General features: G+C 40.1%; 1 protein-coding gene across 1 annotated transcript in view; it reads left to right on the forward strand.

Moving 5' to 3' along the window:
• Positions 1-9,966, forward strand: part of LOC121873705 (ADP-ribosylation factor 6-like) — a 31,105-nt gene extending 21,139 nt beyond the window's left edge. Inside the window, 3 exon segments of the mRNA XM_042377408.1 lie at positions 490-559; positions 562-684; positions 2,796-9,966. Coding sequence (XP_042233342.1) covers positions 490-559; positions 562-684; positions 2,796-2,938 — 336 coding nt within the window. The 3' untranslated portion in view covers positions 2,939-9,966.
• Positions 9,967-25,273: the final 15,307 nt, after the last annotated feature.

A 25,273-nucleotide genomic window follows, 5' to 3' on the forward strand; every position in this document is an offset into this window, starting at 1 on the left:
GTGATCAGCATGCACGTCTCCCAAGTAAGTGGTCCTTGGTTCGATCCTCGGGCAGGGTGAAACTATGGGTAAGTTTCTTTATGCCATTTGCCTCTGTCTACCAAGCAGCAATTGGGGACCTGGATATTATTCAATTTGCAGATTGTGTTCCAGGGTAATGGTTAACCAGTGCAGTTACAGTTGTCTGGTCTATTTCTTGACACTGGTTCACACAGTTTTGGTTGTAGTCTTTTCAGAAGGAAGTTGTGTTGGCTACAGTTTCACTTAAGAACCTTTTTCACTTAAGACAGATGATCATTAACTTCATTTGGCATCATCCTCCCTTTGCAGTGTAAGAATTTTTTGCTATGGGCCATAATACCATTACAAATACTGTACTGTACTCATTTTTCCCACATGTGAGTACAGTACACTACGTAAATTACAGGTACAGTACAGTATTTTGCCTCTATTAGCATCTGTAAGAATTAATAAGTTGTCTTTGTACAGGACGTTGGTGGTCAGGACAAGATCCGGCCACTATGGAGACACTACTACACCGGCACACAAGGCCTCATCTTCACGACTGTGCTGACCGGGACCGAGTCGACGAGGCCAGACAGGAACTTCACCGCATCATCAACGACCTAGAGATGAGGGACGCCATCATATTGGTCTTTGCCAACAAGCAGGACCTACCTGATGGGAGAGAGAGAGAGAGAGAGAGAGAGAGAGAGAGAGAGAGAGAGAGGCTGTGTGCTGTGTGTGAGAGAGAGAGAGAGGCTTGTGTGAGTGAAAGAGAGAGGCTGTGTGTGTTGTGTGAGAGAGAAAGAGGCTGTGTTTCTGTGTGTATGTGGGAAAGAGAGAGAGATATTTTGAGTTTCATTTGTAATGTGTTGTTGGTGAGCCAGTCATCCTTTACATGCGTCAAGCTGTGGGTGAACATCGTACAGTAATATTCAACTTGTTTATGACCCGAGTGGCTCAGGTTGAAACTTTTCACAAATGTAATGTAGATGTTTCTCTTTAAATAGTTTCTCTGGCATCTCTTGACAGCTAGGTATTTAAGATGGTCAGATACATACAGTAGTGTCCTTATGGAAGTGTGCCAGACATCATTACATTTTACCTTTACCTTATAGTCACTCATGAAACCCCTGTCACCTTTCCTGCGGCTTTATGAACCCAGAGATTAGATTAGAACTCACAGAGACTGATGCATTTTTTATGTCCATATAATGCTTCAGATTCATGGGTTCATGGGTCAGCAGAATAGGCAGCAGGACTCCTGTGCATGATGAATTGTACGTGTTTATAAGATAGTCCGTCCATCTGGCCATCTTTGTGTGTGTGTGTTTACGTCCGGCCAGATCTTTGTGTGTATGATAATGTACAGAAGAGAGAAAATTTGTCTTGGGGAGAACAGTAAGACTCGGGGTAAGGGACCTAACCTAAGGTCTTGGTTTTGTTACTTGTTGTACTGTACAGTATTTGTTATTATTGTTATTATTAGTTACATTATTGTTATTATTATTATTGTTGATATTATTATCACAGTGAGTCCTCACTTAATGTTGGGGTTACGTTCCTGAAAACGCGCCGTTATACGAAACAACATTAAGCGGATCAATTTTCCCCCCAAAAAATAGACAAAATACTGTAATGGAGTTACGTTCCTGAGCCTCCCTTTGCCCCATGAGATACATTACATATACAGAAATTCAACGGAATTTTTAAAGAAAATAGTATACTGTATATACAGTATATACAGTATATGTAAGAATAACCAAAACTTTGTATTGTACTCACTGATGGACAGAGGTGGTGGAGTGAGTGTGTGTGGTGGGTAGTGGAGGGAGGAGGAGTCACTGAGACCTGCGGGTGGCTCCTTCTCCCGGTTTAAAACCTCCATTTTTGTAGCAAGGCTAATGGTCTTCTGTTGCTTCTTCACAACACTATAGTGCATTTTGTCCCAGCTGAGAAAAGATGCCCATCCTTTCTTCAAGAGTTACAGCTGATTGGCTGTTGCAAACCTGTTCGATTTTGTCCAGAAGAAAGATATTTAGCTAAATTATATGAAGATACATACATTCATTATTTCAAACCTAAGCACATAGAAAGTTTATCAGAAGTATTATACATGAATTAACTGTTAAACTTGGGTAGCAAATTTACGTTTTCAGAGAACGCATTTACTATATAGAGTATTGAACTTATTTTTACCCACAATAAAGCATACTAAGACAAATTATGTACTGTATCCGTAATACTGTGCTACATTATGCAAAAACAACATTTTAAAAGATCAGAATCACAGAGAAATATTACACAGCCGTCAGCAGAGGCGGGAAATATGAAGTTCTCGCAGTCATATTTCCCGTCTCTGCTAATGGGCCGTAAAAAGTAGCCAGTGACGACGTAAAATCGACGTTAAATTGAGTCGTCGGGACGTTAAACTAATTATTTGTATCTAAAGAGTAATGAAGTACAGTAGTACTGTACTGAAACAACGCTAAGCGGGGCGACATTATGCGAGGACTTGCTGTATATCATTGTTATTGTTGTTATTATTGTTGTTGTTGTTGTTGTTATTATTATTATTATTATTATTATTATTATTATTATTATTATTATTATTATTATTATTATTATTATTATTATTATTATTATTATTGCTATTTTTGTTGTTGGTGTTACATGTATTCCTATTTTTGTTAATATTATTATTAGTTAGTACAGTACTTATTATTATTTGTATTGGTATTTTTTAATATTACTACTGTTATTATCATTGATGTCTCTTTCTCAAATTTCAGCAATGAAGCCTCATGAAATTCAAGAGAAATTAGGTTTAACAAGAATTCGTGACCGTAACTGGTACGTCCAGCCGTGCTGCGCCACAACGGGTGACGGACTTTACGAGGGCCTCACATGGCTCACCAGCAACCACAAATCATGATGATCGGGCGGGGCTTCCTGCTCTTAGCTTCCAAAGTTAGCACGGTGGTCAGAGATGGTGCCCGGGCTTGTGACAGATGACAAATGGAACTAGAAAAAATATTACTGTTGTTGGATTTTAAACGGAGAGTGCGCCGTAGCCACGTTCAGCGGAGAGTGCGTTATAACCACTTTCAGCGGAGAGTGCGTTATAGCCACATTCAGCAGAGAGTGCGTTATAGCCACATTCCAGATACTACTGGAATGGTTACATACGGTATACAAGGCCCACAAAAACTGTCGCAAGTGACCCAGTGCAAAAGACTCGGTGATCCTCGGATACAGCATGTGTGTGTGCGTGTGTGTGTGTGTGTGTGCGTGTGTGTGTGCGTGCGTGCATGCGTGTGTGTGTGAGGCCTTAAACTCAAAATAGCTAAGACATCACACAGACAAACTTGTGTGCTTTTTACGACCATAATGAACAAATTGTGCGTATAGGAAAACCGAACTCTTCGATTACAGGACACGGATTGTCAAGTTTTCGGGAACCCTGATGGGCGACGTCTCCGGCTGCCAAGTGTGAATTAAAACAAAAGAAGAGAAAAAAGAGTTAGCTTGTAATCTACAGAATATCTTATGAGTGTTAAGGTTTATCTATCCTTTATCTCTTTATTTAAGTATTAATTTGTCAACAAAAGACTGCCAAATGGTTAGATGATCTCTCTTAGCCCACAGTAAGTAGGAAGATTCTCTATATTTTTTATTGTTTCATGTAGTTACTGTACACTCCTGCTAAGTGTTTATGGAGACGATGACTTTTGTTTACAAGTTCTCAATTAAAACCAAACAAAATGAACTTTTTCAATTTACGCTGTACCATAAAAGCCTCATTAATGCAAGTGATCGTATCAACCAGAATCATGATTGTCCAGGATATGTGAATGAGAGAGTTTTTGATATGACCAGTTTTAAATGAGTGAACTACTACTACCACTACCTAATGTATATGTGTACAGCTGAGACACACACACACACACACACACACACACACACACACAGCACACACACACACACACACACACACACACACACACACACACACACACACACACACAAGTATCAAAGGTTCTGTTCTGTGGAGTCATTTAAGGTTGTGGTTTTAAGTTTTTTTTTAATCCCTGTATAACAAAGGTACTGAGGCATGCTAGCTACAATGGTGCATACACTAATCTCGATGTTTGTAGTATTTTTTCACCCAGGGCCTCATTAAGAACCAGCTTAGATAATCTTTCAGCTATTTTTACACCTCTTCTTCCTGTGCACAAAGACTTAGCTCGAGCACTGCATTCTTAATTTTAATGTACATAGGATCTGTTGTGCTCTCCGGACACGGGAGAGCCGCTCAAGATGCCGTACTGACACGTGTCTTGGGGGTTCAGAGCCAAGGGTCCGCGCTGGACTTCACATCGGGGGTTCAATCATTTTCACATTGTATAGGTTCATGCATATTTAATGTGTGCGTCAAGATGTGAATATACTTGTGTGGGGGATAGTTCATTTTTTACACTGAATGTAGCTTGACTCTGTATATACTATATATATATATATATAACATTAAAACACATGTAGTTGGTGCATGAGTCGCTTCTGTGTAAATGTAGGCTTCCAGATGCTACTGAAAATTGTGGACTTGTTTCTTTCTCTAATTTTTTGGCTTTTTGTGCATAATGGTACTTGCTTTCAGTTAGGTGATCATCTTGTGTGTGTGTGTGTGTGTGATAGGAGGGTTTAGCGGCGGTAGAGCAGCGTCTGTTACCAGCATACTGTTGGACGATAATCTTATTTTGCACTTCATTTAAAAAGCCGCTGAGGTTTGATGTAAGTTGTACATTCTGACTGGTTAAAAAGAAGTGTCATGAGGTGAGATGCAATCAGAGTCAAGTGACACAGTCCTCAGGTGTCATAAGGTAAAATATAATCAGAATCCATTGACACGATCATCTGGTGTCGCGAGGCGAGATGTAATCCGAGTTAAGTGAGACACAGTCCTCATACATCCATGTAGTTAGGCTTTAAAGTGAGTGATGGTGTGTGAATGGGAGTGTATGTGACTTTAAGCATAGGATCAAATCAGGTCACAAAAGCAGTATGTACAGTACATAGCTGTTTGTGAGGGAGGAGCATATATTTGGTACACCATCTCTTTTACTGTTTATTTGGCGGAACAATATTATCAACTGTGTCGGTTTCTTTCTTTTTTCTTTTTAAACTTTTGTTGGGTTTAAAAGTTAAAGTCATGAACAAAAGACCAGTCGCCTCTTGTAAACCACGAACCCCGACATTTAGACTCGTGAATCCGAAGCAAATATTTATGGACAGACTAATGCATCGGTGTCTACTGCTTTGGGCTCACGAATCTGAATCTCGGGGTTCATGGAGCAGCAGGAGTGGTGAAGACCTTTTATGGGTGACTGTACAGCAAGACATACACGGGGACAGTTTATAGCCATAGCACAATGTTTCTTGTCGTGAATTACACCTCTGGCTACACCGTGCGACAAATGAACACATACTACATGATATATGGTGATAGACTATGTTGTAGTCAATTTTTTTTTATGTTAACTGTGTAAATGAAATGGTTATGTATTTACAGTGTGGCCAGAAGACCTGTACTGTGCAGTAGTTCCATGATGTACTACACCTTTGATGAAAGCCACACCCAGTCTTGACCATTAGTGACACACTGGCAACACTGTGTGCTCTCTGGGCTACTTGTATTTTTATATGATGAATATTTGCGTCGCCATACAGACCAAAGTTACGTCCTTATGATGCCCTTCAGTACCACAATGAGACATCTTTGTATCTTAATTTCTTTGTATGTTTTGGTTTGGTGTTAATAATAGTAATACAGTAATAACATTTTTGGCCTATCACGATATTTAAACCCCATTGCATTTTGAACTTATTATTGGGAAGTGATGCAAACCAACTCTCGCCACACACAACATTCCCACATCAACACTATGACTCGTGGCTGTGGGTCACGTGCAAGACTTACCGAGTGATCCAAGTTGAGGTGCGGTACTCGGAAAGTGGCGTTGTTGAAAATACACGCCAACGTTTTAGCGTTGCCTTCCGCTCCTCGCGACACAGTGCACTCGCTACCCACCTGCAAACATTAGCTGTCTTAGATACATACAGTAGTAGGAAAACAATGGGGTGGTTAGAAGTACATTACAATATATATTAAATATATATTGGAATATTTTGTATTGAGTTTACACCATTTCTTAAATTCTTTTCCAAATATGTGCCTAACTGCTAGCATCGTCGCCGTACTTGAATGAAGCCAACACAGGTCCAGTCGATATTACTACAAAATTATCTTGAATTCAAATCTTCTCCGAATTCGGCCAAATTTTATGATTCTCGCTGAACTCTTTAAAGCTTTTGGGGAGTTTACAGTAAAATATCAAACATGGTAAATTGTGTCAAGGGTTTTTAATGTTGTTTAATATTTCCATAAACTTGCATTAACTGATCCATTTGGAGAGATGCACAATTGTAAAAGGAGGATATTTTGTATCGGTTTCCTCCATTAGTGTTTGTTGAGTATTACAGTACATGTATTTTGATATTGTATATATATAAGGTACAGTACGTATTAGGCGTTTAGAAGAGCAAGGGCGTATGTCGGAATATCTCGACTCGGCTCAAAATATCCAGGCAGTTCTTCAGGTTTTCTGCCCCCCCTAATCTTAAGGGGATTGTACCATGCTGCAGACGTTACCCACGTTCCCCGACACTATTAACTGAGGAGAGGAACTCCAGGGGCTATATTGACTGACATAGAAAATGGAGAATTGGTAGAGCCGGTAATACGCCCTTGGTATTGTAGACGCCTCAGTATGTGGTCCTGGTGTGCTCACAGACCTTAACTCTGATGAAGGGAAGAAGAAGAAGGTGCATAATTAATCATTCTTTCAGTAACATGAGCCCTACAGCGGAACCTCTATATAACGAACTTAACATGTGAATGGTTAGTTTATTAGATAGAAGTCCGTTAAATATGAAACCCCCTTATGATGGACTATTGTGCGAGAGGTTAGTCCTTTAAGATCGAAAACAGTAATATGGAGGTTTCACTGTATTTAGTAAGGGAATTGTGTGTGTGTGTGTGTGTGTGTGAGAGAGAGAGAGAGGTTTTCATCTATATCGAGGACGTGTTTGTCGCCCCTCGTGAGTCCTCCTTGACACGTGATGTGATTGTGGTGGCGTGAGCATCGTTGGGCACCTGTGTCCTGTCAGTGTTGATTGTCGGATTAAGGAAAGTGAACGGTTAATGTGGGAGGACTTGAACAAATTGTATCTTAGTTAAGTTAAAAAGTTTATTGATGTAAATTATGATGAATTCCTCTTTGTCAGCTTTTACAGTGAATTATATACTGTACTGTATACCTGTGTTAATTTTGGGGGGGGGGGGATCATCATGTATTGACAGATGGTGAGATTTTTAGATTGGAAGCCATTGGTGTTTAAGGGGAATGTTGTCACACCCCAGTGGCCCAGAATCAATGCAGGGTTACCAGGCAGAGTAATAAAAGACATATTAATTATTGTGTACACTGAACTGGTCAAGCTGCCATCCAGAGACTCAGTCACCTCACTCTAGGCAAAAAAACTGCATAAATTTGTGACCAACTTTATATATTTTTTTGAGTTTGTTCATAGTTTGATTGATGAGATCCATTTTTATCCATCTGTGCAGTTTGATTTATTCTGTAGTTTTAAGACTGGGACTTTATGAAAACCTGTTCTGTATCCCAGGTGTTGAGGAGAGATGTCTGCTGAGTTGTGTATTTTACTGTACTCATATTAGCTATCAACATTATTGTCATACTGATCATGTTTTAAGCAGTGTAGTTGATGGAGGAGGTGTTGTCCTGTTTTGTTTTGTATGTGAAGCGATGCAGTGTCGTGGGTTACAGCGGTAGATCATAACTCCTGCAGTGATCCACATCTTATAGTACCTGTTTCAAAAGTGTGCATGGTACTGTATGTATTAAGCTGAAGGTGAATATACTACTACATTATTTCCTTGATTGTTGACAAGTGAGAGGTTCATGTCACAGGATGCCGTCTTATATAATATAATATATATATATATATATAAATATATATATATAATGTATACAGTCTGTAGAAAATAACAATCATGAAATTTTTTTGTGAATATCAAAGGTTTTTTATTTATTTTTTTGGTTTTGACTAAGTATGATGTATATTTTATTTACCACTTTATTATCGATGTTTCCCAGTGTAAATTAAAATGATGGAGTTGAAGAGAGACCAACAGAGTATAATAATAACAATAATAATATAACATTTCAAACTTGTGATGAGTTTGTTGTTTTTGTTTTACTGTTCACCGAGGATAATTATAATGTAATGTATATAATCTCCAAACACCTCGAGAGATTTCCCCAGGTCCTGTACTCGGTCTCTTAATCACACCGATGAAGAAAATAAAAATATATATATATATAAACAGTATATATACACCATCTTGTAGACTCCATTTCACCAAAGTCATAGCTCAACTTATGCACAGTTTTGGGAATAATAAAAAAAAATTAACTAGAATTTTTTTGGTGTGTACATAACAGTTGTATGTTTCTATTTCATTTTGTAAATATGAAAACAAGAATTTTTTTTTCGCCTCGTTGTGTGTATATTATTTTTGTTGTGTTCTTTGGATGGTCTTACGTATTGCAGGAAGTGTGAGTCGTGTACTGTATTATTTGGGGTGAGTGTTTTTTTTTTTTTTTCAGGACACAGTTGTACTTTACTTTACTTTTCAGAGTACTGTAGTGGTTTGAATGAGTGAGTGTGTGTTTCCTGTTGTCCTCATTGATGGCTGTTTGAGTGTATAGGAGAGTGTTTCCCGTTGGCTGCTCAAGTGTATGAGAGAGAGCGCGTGTTTTCTGATGTCCTTATTGATGGCTGCTCGAATGAATGTGCTGACCGACTCACTGACCGCGTTGTGGTTCTGAATATCATTAACAAAATCAAAGCAGCTGAGGTAGGGTATTACAAATCCCACCTGCTACTTCTGCTGTGTCCATATCAGGAAGCTTAATAAAGGTACCGAGGACAATGGTGGTGATGATGATGACTCCGGAAGATGTTTTAAAATCACCGAGCTGTTGCTGCATAATGTCCCCAGTCAGCCAAGATGGTGTTGATTCTACGCCTTACTGTGTTGTGATTCGTATTTTTCTCTCTTTTTCTCTCCTTCCTCCCTCTCCCCCTTTATCTCTTTCCTCTCTTTTTCTCATTCCTCCTCCTCCTCCCTCTTTCTTTCCTTCCTACCTATCCCTTTCTCTTTTCCGTCTCTCCTAATCTTATAACACAGTAAAACTAATCAACTGTCATAGTGAAATTGCTCTAACACAGATTACACCGGAGTGGTCGTATAGTGTGGAGTGACCAGTGAGATAGATCAGCAGTGACTCGCAGTGTATCAAGTCTCACGTAGAAATACTTATTCAACACCGATATTTTTGTTCCTTTAAATCTTTTTTCCTGGTATTTAATGTTGTGATATTGTATTAAATTTTGGTAGGCATCATACAATAGGTGTCCTTATATATAAATATGATTATAGCTAAAAAGAATATGATGGAGAAATGAATTGTATTTCATTGTTTCTTCAAATTTAAAAATGTTTTTGTATTGCACGTTTTCTTTATGCTTGCTTGTATGAATGTTCCAAGCTTAGTGTATGTGGGAGAGATGATAGGTGTATGTCAAAAGGGGTGAAAATGTTAACTTAAAAGTGTACATAGCCAGAATTTCAAAGACAGATACACACAGACGCATAGTACTTTGCTTACAGATTGTGTATTATCAGATGTTCTTGAAATAATAAGATAAAATAGAATAAAAAAATTGTCTATCAGGAAGTCATTTGCAACAAGGACCATCCTGGTTCATTTCCAAGTGTCACTAATGAATATATGAATTAAATTTTATGGTGAAAATCTTGTGTGTTTTGTAACCCCAGACTCGCGCTGCTGGCAACGGTTGGATCCTTATTTTGAGGGGAAAACTCTCGTCGATCAAAATGTTGTGTTTTTACGGGGATATTCGTCGATCAAAGAATTGTGTATTAGGAAGACATTCGTTGATCAAAGAATTGTGTATTAGGAAGACATTCGTTGATCAAAGAATTGTGTATTAGGAAGACATTCATTGATCAAAGAATTGTGTATTAGGAAGACATTCGTTGATCAAAGAATTGTGTATTAGGAAGACATTCATTGATCAAAGAATTGTGTATTAGGAAGACATTCGTTGATGAAAGAATTGTGTATTAGGAAGACATTCGTTGATCAAAGAATTGTATATTTAGGGTATTTAGAGAGACTATCATCGATCAAAGAAGTATTGTGATCAATAATATCCCACCTGACTAACTACAGTATAACCAATCTGAAGCAACATAAGGATTATTTTATATAAGGTATTCTTTGTTTGATATTGTGAGGTACTGTAAATTATGAACTATTTTACCCAGACGAGAAGTACAATTAAAAACTATTGACATTATGTTCTGTTTGTAATGTGAAGTGAAGGACTTAATGGTTTATTGTTGTTAGGAATGTTGTTGAGGTGTGTTAATATAGTCAGTCTTGTTTGTCTGTGTTTATGTTGATTGGAGAAGTTTTAAAGTTATTATTCTACATCAATTTATACAGTAGTAGTTGAAAGTGAGATGTACTGTACCTTTATGTTCCTGTTATTTAAGATGTATGGGAATGTAGTTATTATCAGTAAGGGGATGCATTGGAGGGGCTTACAATGGCTAGTAAACTTATCCATTAATCTTATCTGGACTATTTAAAATTACAGTACTGTGCTTTGATAGAATTCCCTTGATGTCTGGATGATACACAGTTACTATCATTATATTAAGTTTCTGTTGCATCTCTAATAGCAGTAAGCTTATAGCCAGATCAGCTTTGCTTAATACAGTGGTCCCCCGGTTAACGAGCACAATTCGTTCCAGAAGGTTGCTCGTTAACCGAAACCATTGTTTCAATGGGTTTTTGGATAATTGGTTCCAGCTCACCGAAAATTACATACAAACTAAAAATAAATGCCCTAAAGTACACTTTCTTTGAGGTGTGCATGTATAAGGATAAGGCTCCTGGTTGATGATGATGGGAATTAGAATGGGGGTAGAAAAGAAGTCACCCCATGGTGCCATTTCACCCATAAAATTTTAGTTCTCTTGGTGTAATTCAAGATTATTTTCTTTAAATCAACACTGCACTGCATTATATATTGTCAATATGTAAAATATATTTCAAAATGACCAATAATTTGACTGGAAACACAGAAAAAAGCATTTATGTTGAAGATTTACAAACAAGATATTCCTTCCTCTGAACTGGTAAACAAACTGACGCCAAGCTTGGTGTGTTGAATGGCTGCTTGGCACGCAAAAAACTAGCTTCCTGTACTTCAATTATGTTCAATAATTGTTAAAATGACTAAAAAAAAATTAATATAAAACTTTTAAAATTATTGAATACTACAACCTTCTTGATATTTACTAAAATGGTAAGGAATTTAAGCCCTAGAACCGATTACTGTATTGGCGGACTAATACTACAGCTGGCGGACAGCCAAATGCAGGCGAAAACAAGTTGGGAAAAATTTGTAAGGAATTCGTTAACCGAAGTGAAGAATCTTATGTAAGGTTATTCATTAACCGAGGGATCTCTGTACAGTAATAATTGAATGGGATAATCTTGCTTGTAATTTACTGACCAAATATTTAACTCTTTTTAATGTTGTACTAAGGAAGTCACTGAAAATAGGATATTTACTTAAAGAAATATTATCACATCTTTTTAATTGATTAGTATTATGCGTTATGTATAAAGATACATGGATTGTAGTCACAGGTAAGAGGGGCCATGTATCACACACATACCCACACAGGTAAGAGGAACCAGGTATCTTACACTCACAGGTAAGAGGAACCAGGTATCTCACACAGGTAAAAATTTCCAAGTAGCCTAGAATGACTCGGACGTACAAAGATTTCAGATTTGCCCCCGAGGGGGCTAGTTTATTGTGCACCCCCTTACATCCTGTGCAAGGTGAAGCGTTTACAGCGCCCAACAGGGAAGTATGAAAAGTTCATACTTGCTTTTATGACTCGTACATTAAGGGCGTAAAAGCCTGAAGGGTCATAGGTTTTGTCAAGTTACATAAAGTGAGAGAATGATGAGTGTGTGGGGCGGACGTACAAACAGTACAACAGCCACCACCAGATCTCGAAGTTTTAACACAAACACTAACTAATAAATTAACTTCTACACCAAAGTCTACTTGAGTCTCCTAAATTAGTTATATTATTAATTTGATCAAAATTCATAGAAATAGTAATACATTAGGAGGTTTGTAAAGACGTGCTTCTTTAGTTAACCAAGAATTGTCATTGAGAACGGAAAGAGAATAATTTTATAATGAGGTTATGATGGTGATTGACGGTGGTTATGGTGGTGATTGACGGTGGTTATGGTGGTGATTGACGGTGGTAATGGTGGTGATTGACGTTGGTTATGGTGGTGATTGACGGTGGTAATGGTGGTAGTAAAGACATGCTATAAGATGCTCCACTCTCACTTCCCCTACAACAGAAGCAAATGTTCAAATTCATCATCATTTTTTTCCGGTTCTCTACACATAATATAAGGTAAGTTTTATATGGAATGATACTTTATGTATGATGAACTGTAAAAATGTGAAGAGAAATGGGTGAAATTGGCACCAAGTTTACTGTTATATTAGGACGAAATTCAGTGTTACTTCAGCCCATGAGACTTGGTTAATTTATCTATTACATAAAATTTGTATATATTTTACGTGAGATATTTTGCCTTGCTGACGTTACTAACTCATGTGTTATATAAAATGATTTAGGAAGATTGGTTGTGTTAGGTGAGATTAATGTGATTTCTGGACGGTAGACATTGGTAAAAGTTATTAAAATTGGGCGACTAATATTATAGTATTTATTATTACTGGTGACATCTAAAGAATAAATTAGCCTTTGACTCCAAGCCCAATGAGATTTAATAAACTGGAGGCGGTATAACGTCATAATATGGCGAGAACTCTACTGATATTATCCTTGATTTTCCGCCATTTTAGTTGACTAAGTTTGACCATGCACTGTGCTGTTGCTCCCAAGTTTTCCTCCATTAAACCATCCTGCTGGGCTTACAGATGTATTCAGAGGGACAGAAGACATTTATTAACACTCTACTGGTAAGTGTCTTATTGTAATTAAGTTATATCAAGCAGAAGTTTATTAAATAAGAAAAATGGTTACTTTCGGGTTGCTGTTCCCTCTTATACTCGTGGGCGTCGTAGCCTCACTTCACAGTTGACATTTGATGACAATATTTAATTACCTAGACATAAAGATCTTGCAGTCCAACAAAGAAAAGTAACTCAAGAACTTTATATAAAATTAAATACCTGACCATAATTGCCGCCATCAAAACGCTGGGTTGTAAACTGCAAGGGAGAAGATTTTGACATTAATAAATACTTAGTGTACAGTCATGGTTGCGACGGTGGTGGTGGTGATGATGGTAGTAATGATGATGTTGATGGTGATAATAATAGTGATGATAATGACGGTGATAATGAAAATATTGGTGGTCTTGATACTAATTATGTTAGCAGGGTGATAATGATAGTAATAATGATCGTGATAATGGTACTGGTGGTGATGGTAGTATTAATAATGATGATATCACAGTTTCTAGACAATGACAGTAGGCTTGAGAGTGTGACTTGGGAAGGTGAGTGACGAGCGGCAGTCAACCCCTCATCATACCTGGTAGTGAGGATGAAATCACTCCTTGTTCATCAATTATCATACCTGGCTGTGCTCATCAATAATACCTGGCTGTGTTCATGAATCATACCTGGCTGTGCTCATCAATCATACCTGGCAGTGTTCATCAATTATCATATCTGGTAGTGAAGATGATAACACGTTACTTGCCGACACATCAACGGCATTCTGTAAGTTGATGGGATAAAACAGGTCTTTTTGGGGGCTGCCAGTCCTGGGGTTAATGGTTTGGGGAAGAGAGAGGAAAAGGTAGAGATATAGTTAAAAAGAAAGAGAAGAGGGTAGAGATAATTAGAGAGAGGAAGATAAAGTGAGATAGAGAGTGAGAGAGGGGAAGAGATAAAGAGAGTGAGTATGAAGGGGAGAGAAGTAAACAGAAAGAGGAAGAAGAAATGCGATAAAAGGGAGAAAGATAAAGAATGAGAAGATGAGATAGGATAAAAAGGGAGGAAGACAAAGAAAGGATGAGAAGAGAAGACGTAGACAAAGTAGAGAGAAAGACAGACATACAAACAGACGGTAGACGGAAATGAAAGTTGTAGATGGTGAATGACCCGACAGACAACAGCGGCACTTGCACACAGCACACAGATACAGGGTGGTAGTGGTGGTTAGTAGTGGTGGTGGTAGTAGTTCCGGCCATAACCAACATTATTAGCTGTCTTGAGAGTGTATATACCTGCAGTCTATGTACATTGTTTACATACCTGACTACCTGTACTGTTTATATACACGTTGAAACAGTGTAAACAAGAGTGACTCAGCTGTTTTGAATGGTACTCGGGTGTTTCTTGATAAATTAATTAGTATTACGATCATCACCTCCGCTTTACCACTACAGAACAAAGGTAACGATATGTGTATCTGGCCACATGTCTGTCTGTTACCATGATACAGAGGGAGATCATGCGGCCACATGATAGAATATAAACACACAGACATACACACAAAGACACACACACACACACACACACACAGGTACCCATTCTCAGCTGGGTGAAGCTCTGGGGTTTCTGGTCTGGACTCAAACCACCGACTCTTAGGACAGGAGTTGAGCGCTGTATCCACTTGGCAACTAGTAAACAAAGGGTTAATATAAGTGACGAAAAAATAACACCATTATGCCTCACCATGACCAATGGTAGTGGGGTGAGAGGGAGGAGAGGGAGAGGAGAGGTAAGGGGAGGGGGGAGGTGTAGGTGACGGACAAATACTCATTAAGCATCACCTGCAGACGACAGAGTCAGGTTAGGTTAGGTTCACCTGCCTGTGGCCCTTGTGACGTGTGTGTGTGCGCGCGCGCGTGTATACGAGGATGCAGTTCTTAATACACTATACGTTATTCTCATACACTGTTAATACACACGAAATGGATTGTTGGTTTATCATACATACATACACACAAAGACACACACACTCATACACACACACACACAAAGACACTCACACACACACACACACAAAGACACACACACACACACACACACACAAACACACTCACACACACACACACAACACACTCACACACACACACACACACACACACACACATACACACACACAAAGACACTCATACACACAGCGTCACACTTGGGTCATCGATTTTTAAGGGCAGGCCTACCAGTCTCCCTACACCAGCCACCAGTCATACACCACCAACCAGAAATACACCAACCACACCAGTCACACCAACCATCCAATCCAGTCAACCATACACCAGTCATTCAGTCATACACACCAGTCACACCAGCCCAAACACACCAAACCACTAGTCATACACCGCCAACCATACACCAACCATCCAGTCATACACCAGTCACCCAGTCATACACCAGCCACTAGTCATACACCGCCAACCATGCACCAACCATCCAGTCATACACCACCCATTAGTCATACACCAGTCACCCAGTCATACACCAGTCACCCAGTCATACACCACCCATTAGTCATACACCAGTCACCCAGTCATACATCAGTCACCCAGTCATACACCAGCCCTCATGGTATCGAGGGGTAAGTTTTAAATTGGATAAAATCATGGCTCACCGATAGAACGCAGAGGGTCAGCGTAGATGGTGTTAAAAAAAAATCTGAGTGGGGCCGTGTAACCAGTGGGGTTCCCCAGGGGTCAGTACTGGGCCCACTCTTGTTCATAATCTACATAAACGATCTAGATACTAGGATCAGCAGTAACATAAGCAAGTTTGCGGACGACACCAAAATAGGGCGGCAGATTAATTCAGGGCTGGATGCAAATGCACTACAGGAGGATTTAAATAAACTGCAGGGGTGGTCAGAAAAATGGCAAATGAAATTCAACACCAGCAAGTGCAGCGTATTTAATATTGGAAGAACAAATACGGTCAATGTATACAGCCTTAACATCATCAACCTAAAGAAGTCGACTTGTGAAAGAGACTTAAGGGTACTTGTAATCCCGGACCTACGGCCTAGAAAACAGTGCGTTAATGTTCGAAATAAGGCAAACAGAGTGTTAGGTTTTATATCTAGAAGTGTAAGTAATAAGAGTGCAGAGGTCTTATTGCAACTATATCTTGCGCTAGTCAGGCTGCACCTCGATTATGCTGTTTAGTTCAGGTGCCCTTATTATAGAATGGATATCAATTCACTAGAGTCGGTGCAGCGAAGAATGACGAAAATGATTCCGGGACTTAGAAATCTTCCATATCAGGATAGATTAAAGAAACTAAACTTGCATTCCCTAGAAAGACGAAGAGTGCGGGGAGATACGATAGAAGTATTTAAGTGGGTGAAAGGAATCAATAAAGGGGATATAGATAAAGTTCTTATAATATCCGAGCAGGATAGGACGCGTCGCAACGGATTTAAGTTGGATAAATTTAGGTTTAGGAGGGAGATAGGAAGGAACTGGCTCACAAATAGGGTGGTGGACGAGTGGAACAAGCTTAGCAACTTTGTAGTAAGTGCTGGAACGCTGGAAAGTTTTAAAAGGAGGCTAGATAGATTCATGGATGATAGAGAGTGGTAGTAACTCTCGACAGGAGCTGCCATGCACAGGCCAACCAGCCTATTGCAGACTCCTTATGTTCTTATACACCAACCCTTGTATAATATTCACACAAACTGAATATCAACTTAACCAATTCACTTTTTTTAATTAAATATTTTAGTTAATTTCAGCGCGCGCGCGTGTGTGTGTGTGTGCCCGTAATACAGTTGATGCTTATTATGTAATATATTAGATAAGGTTAAGTTAGGTTAGGTTAGGGTGTGGAAGGATGTGTAGGTGGTGACATTGGAGTAGGTGGAGGGGAGAGTGGGAGGTGGAGTGGGAGGTGGAGTGGAGGGGTGGGAGGTGGAAGGAGGGAAGTGGTGGGACGGAAGAGTGGCCAGGTGGGGGAGTGGGGGGGGTAGGTGGGAGAAAGGAGGTTGGGGGTGGGGGGCTGGGGAGGAGGGAGAATTAATGGATGGTGGTGGTTATGTGGAGGGAGGTGGCGGGGGTCCTCCTCCTCCCCCTCTCTCTCTCTCCCTCTCTCTCTCTCTCTCTCTCTCTCTCTCTCTCTCTCTCTCTCTCTTCTCTCCTTTATCTCTCCCCCCCCCTCTCTCTCTCCTCTCCTTCCTTGTTTACATTTTTATATTCTGGGATAATTCCTCCTTTTAGATCAAATTTAATAACCAACGTAACATTATTATATTTCAAGGTTCCTTTCACTAACCTCGTCATCATTATTATCATCATCCTATTAATTATTATCATCATTTATTCATTATTATCATCATTTATTATTATTATTATCTTATTCATTATCATCATTATCTTTGGTCTCAAGGGAAAAAATGCCGTACAGTCGTGAACATAATTACCTGAACACATATTTTGAACAATATATAACATGTACGGGAGTCAGGGTGCGGCGGGCGAGGGGATATTACGGTCATCATCTGTCCTAAGGGTGTATGGTTTGAGCCCTTCATCTGTCCTAAGGGTGTCTTGTTTGAGTCCTTCATCTGTCCTAAGGGTGTCTTGTTTGAGCCCTTCATCTGTCCTAAGGGCGTCTGGTTTGAGCCCTTCATCTGTCCTAAGGGTGTCTTGTTTGAGCCCTTCATCTGTCCTAAGGGTGTCTGGTTTGAGCCCTTCATCTGTCCTAAGGGTGTCTGGTTTGAGCCCTTCATCTGTCCTAAGGGTGTCTGGTTTGAGCCCTTCATCTGTCCTAAGGGTGTCTGGTTTGAGCCCTTCATCTGTCCTAAGGGTGTCTTGTTTGAGCCCTTCATCTGTCCTAAGGGTGTCTGGTTTGAGCCCTTCATCTGTCCTAAGGGTGTCTGGTTTGAGCCCCAGCTAACCTCTAGTTCACCCAGGTGTGGTTTAGTGTGCAATAATTGGTGGATATTTATATGTATACATAATTAGGTGTAGGTGTATTGGTTGTGTGGGTGTAGTGGTGGATGGGTGTGTAGGTGTACTGGGTGGGTCTGTGTGGGTGTAGTGGTGGATGGGTGTGTAGGTGTACTGGGTGGGTCTGTGTGGGGTGTAGTGGTGGATGGAATTGTGTAGGTGTACTGGGTGGGTCTGTGTGGGTGTAGTGGTGGATGGGTGTGTGTGTGTACTGGGTGGGTCTGTGTGGTTAGTGAATTATTTGTGTGTGTGTGTGTGTATGTGTAATAGATTGTGTGTGTACTGGTTATTATTGTGTGGATTTAAATGTGGTGTGTGTGTGTGTGTGTGTATGTGTAATGGGTGTTATTATTATTATTAGTATGGTTGTGTGTGTGTGGATTTAGTGGTGTGTGTGTGTGTGTATGTGTAATGGGTGTGTGTGTGTACTGGTTGTGTGTGTGGATTTAGTGGTGTGTGTGTATGTGTAATGGGTGTGTGTGTGTACTGGTTGTGCGTGTATATGTGTAAGTGTACTGTGTGGGTGTAGGTAAATCAGGTAACACAGGAAACAGTGAAGTTTTGTGTATAAAAAAAAATTGCACGTACTATAACTTTTTTCGTCTTCATCAATATAATGGCGTTTGTGGCGTTGGTGGTGAGTTGTTTGTGGCGTTGATGATGGTGAGTTGTTTGTGGCGTTGATGGTGAGTTGTTTGTGGCGTTGATGGTGAGTTGTTTGTGGCGTTGATGGTGAGTTGTTTGTGGCGTTGATGGTGAGTTGTTTTGTGGCGTTGATGATGGTGAGTTGTTTGTAACGTTGATGATGGTGAGTTGTTTGTGGCGTTGATGATGGCGAGTTGTTTGTGGCGTTGATGGTGAGTTGTTTGTGGCGTTGTTGGTGGTGATTGAGTTGTTTGTGGCGGTGATGATGGTGAGTTGTTTGTGGCGTTGATGGTGTTGAGTGTTTGTGGCGTTGATGATGGTGAGTTGTTTGTGACGCGTTGATGGTGAGTTGTTGATGATGAGTTGTTTGTGGCGTTGATGATGAGTGAAGTTGTTTGTGGCGTTTGGTGATGGTGAGTTGTTTGTGGTGATGATGGTGGTTTGTTTTGTGGCGTTGATGATGGTGGGTTTGTGGGTGATGGTGGTGAGTTGTTGGTGATGGTGAGTTGTTTGTAGCGTTGATGATGGTGAGTTGTTTGTGGCGTTGGTGATGGTGAGTTGTTTGTAGCGTTGATGATGGTGGTTGTTTGTGGCGTTGATGGTGAGTTGTTTATGCTTGGCGTTGATGATGTGGTTGTTTTGTGGCGTTGATGGTGAGTTGTTTGTGGCGTTGATGATGGTGAGTTGTTTGTGGCATTGGTGATGGTGAGTTGATGGCGTTGATGATGGTGAGTTTGTTTGTGGCGTTGGTGATGAAGTGGTGAGTTGTTTGTGGCGGTGATGATGGTGAGTTGTTTCGTGATGATGGTGAGTTGTTTTGTGACGTTGATGATGGTGCTTGAGTTGTTTGTGGCGTTGGTGATGGTGAGTTATTGTTTGTGGCGTTGGTGATGGTGAGTTGTTTTGTGGCGTTGGTGATGGTGGGTTGTTTGTGGCGTTGTTGATGATGGTGAGTTGTTTGCTTGGCGTTGGTGATGGTGAGTTGTTTGTGGCGTTGATGATTCGTGAGTTGTTTGTGGCGTTGATGGTGGTGAGTTGTTTGTGGCGTTGATGATGGTGAGTTGTTTGTGGCGTTGAGTCGTTGATGGGTTGTGGTTGTTACACTTGATGGGTTGTTACAATGTTTTTCTGGTTGTTAACTATAAGGTTGTGTTGTACTGGAACCACCCCTGAGGCGGCGGAGAAAGTGGTGTGGTGTCAGTGACCGCTGTTGTGGTAGTGTGTGGTAGTGTGTGTGGTTGTGGTAGTGTGTGTGGTTGTGGTAGTGTGTGGTGGTGTGGTAGTGTGTGGTTGTGTGGTAGAGCGTAATCGTGTGTGATTGTGATTATTGTAGTGGTTGTGGGTAGTATGTAGTTGCTTGTGGTTGTTGGTTGTGGTGGTATTTAGTAATGGCGGTGGGTAACTGGAGTGGTATGTGTGGTAGTGTTGGTGGTATGTGTAGCGGCATGTGGCAGTGTGGTAGTGTTGGTATGTGGTGGTAGTCGTTCTGCGGGAGGGATGGTGGTAGTAGGTGTGAGTGACTCAGTGGTAGCAGTGTTGTGTGGTGGTATTAGTAGTGTGTGTGGTATTGATGTTGGTAGCGGTAAGTGGTAATGATTAATGGTAGTGTGTATTAGTGGCGCTTGGCAGTAATGGTGGTGGTAGTTGTAGTGGTGTATGGTAGTTGTAGTGTGGTAATAGTGATAGTAGTAGTAGTAGTGGTGGTGTGTGGTAGCAGTAACACATGATAGCACACTACACAGTTTTAAACACACACACACCCTATATTGACAACCGTGACGTCACCAAACCGATGTATGGCGTCACTGATAAACATTTTAAACCTCATGCCAACAAAATACAGGAAATATTAACTTTATTATTATCTACAATATTAATTAGCAAAATGTTAATATAAATTTAAATGGAGTTAAATATAAACATTGAATTTACTGTAAAAATGAGCGTCTAGATTTAGCAAGCACAAGTGATAATACTGTACCATCAAGGTCGCCCGCCTTAAATGTTCCTTCACTTAATACCTCACAGCTGCATTATGCCCCTCACAGCAGCACTGTGCTCCTCACAGCAGCACTATGCTCCTCACAGCTGCATTATGCCCCTCACAGCAGCACTATGCTCCTCACAGCAGCGCTATGCTCCTCACAGCAGCGCTATGCTCCTCACAGCTGCACTATGCTCCTCACAGCAGCGCTATGCTCCTCACAGCTGCACTATGCTCCTCACAGCTGCACTGTGCTCCTCACAGCAGCGCTATGCTCCTCACAGCTGCACTGTGCTCCTCACAGCAGCGCTGTGCTCCTCACAGCTGCACTATGCTCCTCACAGCAGCGCTATGCTCCTCACAGCTGCACTATGCTCCTCACAGCTGCACTATGCTCCTCACAGCAGCGCTATGCTCATCACAGCTGCACTATGCTCCCCCCAGCAGCACTACGCTCCTCACAGCAGCACTACGCTCCTCACAGCAGCACTAATGCTCAGCTGCTAACACTTGACGACACTGTGTGGTATAAAGGAAACACTTAACTACACTGATACACTATGTGGGGGCGTCAGAAACATGTTGTGGTGGTATGAGGGTGTGGGTGGTATCAACACACACACTCATGGGGTGTGGTAGCAGCTCTGAATGGTGTTGATGATATAAATTATGATACTGGTAGTGTGTGTGGTAGGGGTGATGTATGGTACGGATGGTGTGGTAGGGGTGGTGTATGGTAGGGGTGGTGTATGGTAGGGATGGTGTGGTAGGGGTGGTGTATGATAGGGATGGTGTGGTAGGGGTGGTGTATGGTAGGGATGGTGTGGTAGTGGTGGTGTATGGTAGGGATGGTGTGGTAGGGGTGGTGTATGATAGGGATGGTGTGGTGGGTATGGTAGGTGGTGTATGGTAGGGATGGTGTGGTAGTGGTGGTGTATGGTAGGGATGGTGTGGTAGGGGTGGTGTATGATAGGGATGGTATGGTAGGGGTGGTCTATGGTAGGGATGGTGTGGTAGGGATGGTGTATGGTAGGGATGGTGTGGTAGGGATGGTGTATGGTAGGGATGGTGTATGGTAGGGATGCTGTGATATAATGCAGTCACACCTTAAACGTACACAAAAGTTATACGTTATGTGTACATGATGACGTGGGGGATGTAGGCGTGCACGTGTAAATGTTGCAGATCTTGATTGCGCACACATACACACACAGATTGGTATGTGTGTGTTGGAGGTATTGTACGTGTGTGTGTGTGTGTGAGACAGGGCGTGTGTGCGTGTGTCGAAGAGGTATTGTGCGTTTGTGTGTAATCACTATAAGAGACAATTAACACAAGCATCACTTAAACACTATACCTCTCACTATAACACCTTCAACATTAACATCATCAACACAAGCATCACTTAAACACTATACCTCACTCACTATAACATCTTTAACATTAACATCATAAAGTTAACGTCAAAAGGGCAAGTTATTTTTTTCTAAAGGTTAATATATACATCAACTTTTTTCTAAATTATTTACAGGAAAAATTACGTTTTCCTAATGTGGATAAGAACATAGTTGCCAGTTTGGGATTAGTTTACAGAATTTGGCATGTGTGTGTGAGGGGGAGTGTGTGTGTGTGTACTGTACGTTGTGTTCGTATGTGTGTGTTGTGTATCCGCAAATTTCCAAATAATTTTGTTTTCCTGAATAGGTTGGTGGAACATAAGCCTGACACCACCACCGCCCAACAGTGGTGTCATCAAGCACTACCAACACCTCTATATCAATACACTCATCTCAGCCTTCACCCTTTTCATGTTCACCAACAATAAACATTCCACTGTCTATTGTCCAAGAATATTTACCTTATCTTAAATTAATAAATAGACCAACACAAACACGCTACCATTAACTGCTATACTGTATATCCCCTTTTCATCATCAATAATAATAACTTTATCTTCGTATGTAAAAACTGAATTGGTGTGTGTGTGTGTGTGTGTTGTGTTGTTACTGTAACTTGATAAAGATAGTGTGTGTGAGGGAGAGGTGTGGATGGAGGAGGGGGTGTGCGGAGGTAGGAGAGGATGGGGGGGTGTGAGGGAGAGGTGTGGATGGAGGGAGGATCTAGTGTGATGGAGGAGGGGGTGTGCGGAGGTAGGGGAGGATGGGGGGGGGTGTGAGGGAGGAGGAGGGGGTGTGCGGAGGTTGGGGAGGACGGGGGGTGTGAGGTGTGTGGAGGTACGCCAGGAAGGAGAGATATATATAATACTAGAACTCCCACATTTATTGATAAAACCCGTGTTGTAATATTCCGTTCACCATAACCTCTTGACACTGGACAAAGTATTACTTCATATACAACATTATTGAGTACAATAATATGAGGTAGTGTTTCAGCGTTAAACTTTCAAAATATATATACTTTAATCACCAACAAAACTTTTCCTTCACTCATACAGTACATTATGCCACACAAATTTAGCCAATTAATTTTTTATTAAAACATTTCGGCTGCAGCTTCGTCCACTGATAATCCCAGGAGCTGAAAGAGAATCGTGACGTGTACTGTATATAAATGTTCTTCTTTATACAGTAAGTTATCTTGACTGTGTTGTTTACTCCTGCAATGGTAACTTGGTGTAGCCAGGTAGCGTAGCCTGAGCACCACTGTATAGTATTCTTCATTAACAACTAAGACAAAGGTATCGTTTAAAAAAGCCATAAATTCAAATAAAATTCTTTATTTCATCTGACCAGATATTTTTGTAGGACTATGATCCAAATTGGGGGGATGGGATGGGGAGAAAAATTACAAACTTTTTTTCATACACAATTAAGAGAAAAACAAGTGTTAAAAAAAATGCCATTCTAAAAAAAATCTTGGGTTTAAAGACTGTTTTGGTGCTTATTTTGTGAGACCAGTACAAACATGACTTACCAGAACCCGTTATTGTGTGGCTATCAATAGGCCACGGGTGTACAAATTTTCCCTTACAATAGCAGCGACTGTTTCACATCACTGGTTGACAAGTGTTAGGTTACGAAACATCTAAGTGTCCAGTACAATACAAACTCATTATAACTTGCTGAAATTCAATTGTATAATAATGTCAAATTTTGAGCTAATTAATTCACTCGGTAAATACAAGCATCTTCTGTCTCATTATAAATCAGTTGTACTACAATACATTAACTTTTTTAAACTCTTACAACCACACTCTCTTGTTATTAAATCAAGTGTATAACCATATTTAACCTGAATACATTATTTCAGTTTTAAACATTCAATTTTGATATTATTTACCGTTATTGTACATTGTAATATTTTTAGTGTTATACATCATTTATTAAAATCATATTGTCATTGTCATACACTTTCTATTCTTACACTACTATACACACACAATGACAGATGAGATGAGAAACAGTCATCATCATTGAGTTTCAGTTAATTTAGATACATTGACAGTGGTCCCGGGCAGTCAGTTACACCCTACAAAAGATTTCTCATTAGACATGTCATCATCACTGAATTAAAGACATGAGTGAAACAAATAATCGTAAACATGGCGGAATCAGAGGCTGCTTTTAATGCATAATTGGAACCGTTGACTTGAAAACAATAAATAATAAAACATTAAAAAGGCTTATAGTATACGATCACATCCGCTATAACACTGTAGCTTCACTCATCTCTCGTTGAACTGTTGTGTACTGTACCTGATATCCAAGTTTTTATTTTCCTTAAAGAGTAACTGCCATTGCATATCCAAATACTCGTCCATCGTCGACTTAACTGTGCTTTAATGCTTCTTACATATTACTGTGTACATTCATCTTAATATTTAATATCACATACAAAAGGACAGGTACTTCATTGTGGTCCAAATCTTTCACCCTTGCTATACCGTTTCAAGAATGTGGTTAACCCATCGCTGTGTCATTATACTGCTCTGCTCACCCCACCAAGTTACAAACATTCTTTATAAATTTCGTCTAAGTCTTTCCCAGGTCGGAAAATATTCTCATTAGCTTTCAAACAATAAGCTAGGTTCAATTTGACGCCCACAACTCAATTCCTATGTTGGGAAATCTGGCTAAGTTACGTACACAATATACAATCAATTTCACTCCATTGATAAATTTACTCGGTTTATCTTGGCACCCATAACTAGATACACTTACACCGCTGTGTTAGATGGTTTTAAAACTGACACTTTGTTATATTATAACCGCAACCTTGCTAGGGTGTAAGCCTTTAATCTCTAGGCAAGCCACACACACATATATTACCGTACCTTGAACTTGCTAATGTATTCTTAAACATTTGACACGTGAGACCTTGCCTTTACATAAGTCACCCACTCCAGAAAAAAAAAAAAAAAAAAAAAAAAAAAAATATA

The sequence above is a fragment of the Homarus americanus genome, unplaced genomic scaffold (assembly GCF_018991925.1).
Source record: "Homarus americanus isolate GMGI-L3 unplaced genomic scaffold, GMGI_Hamer_2.0 scaffold43895, whole genome shotgun sequence".
In the NCBI taxonomy this organism is placed as follows: domain Eukaryota; kingdom Metazoa; phylum Arthropoda; class Malacostraca; order Decapoda; family Nephropidae; genus Homarus; species Homarus americanus.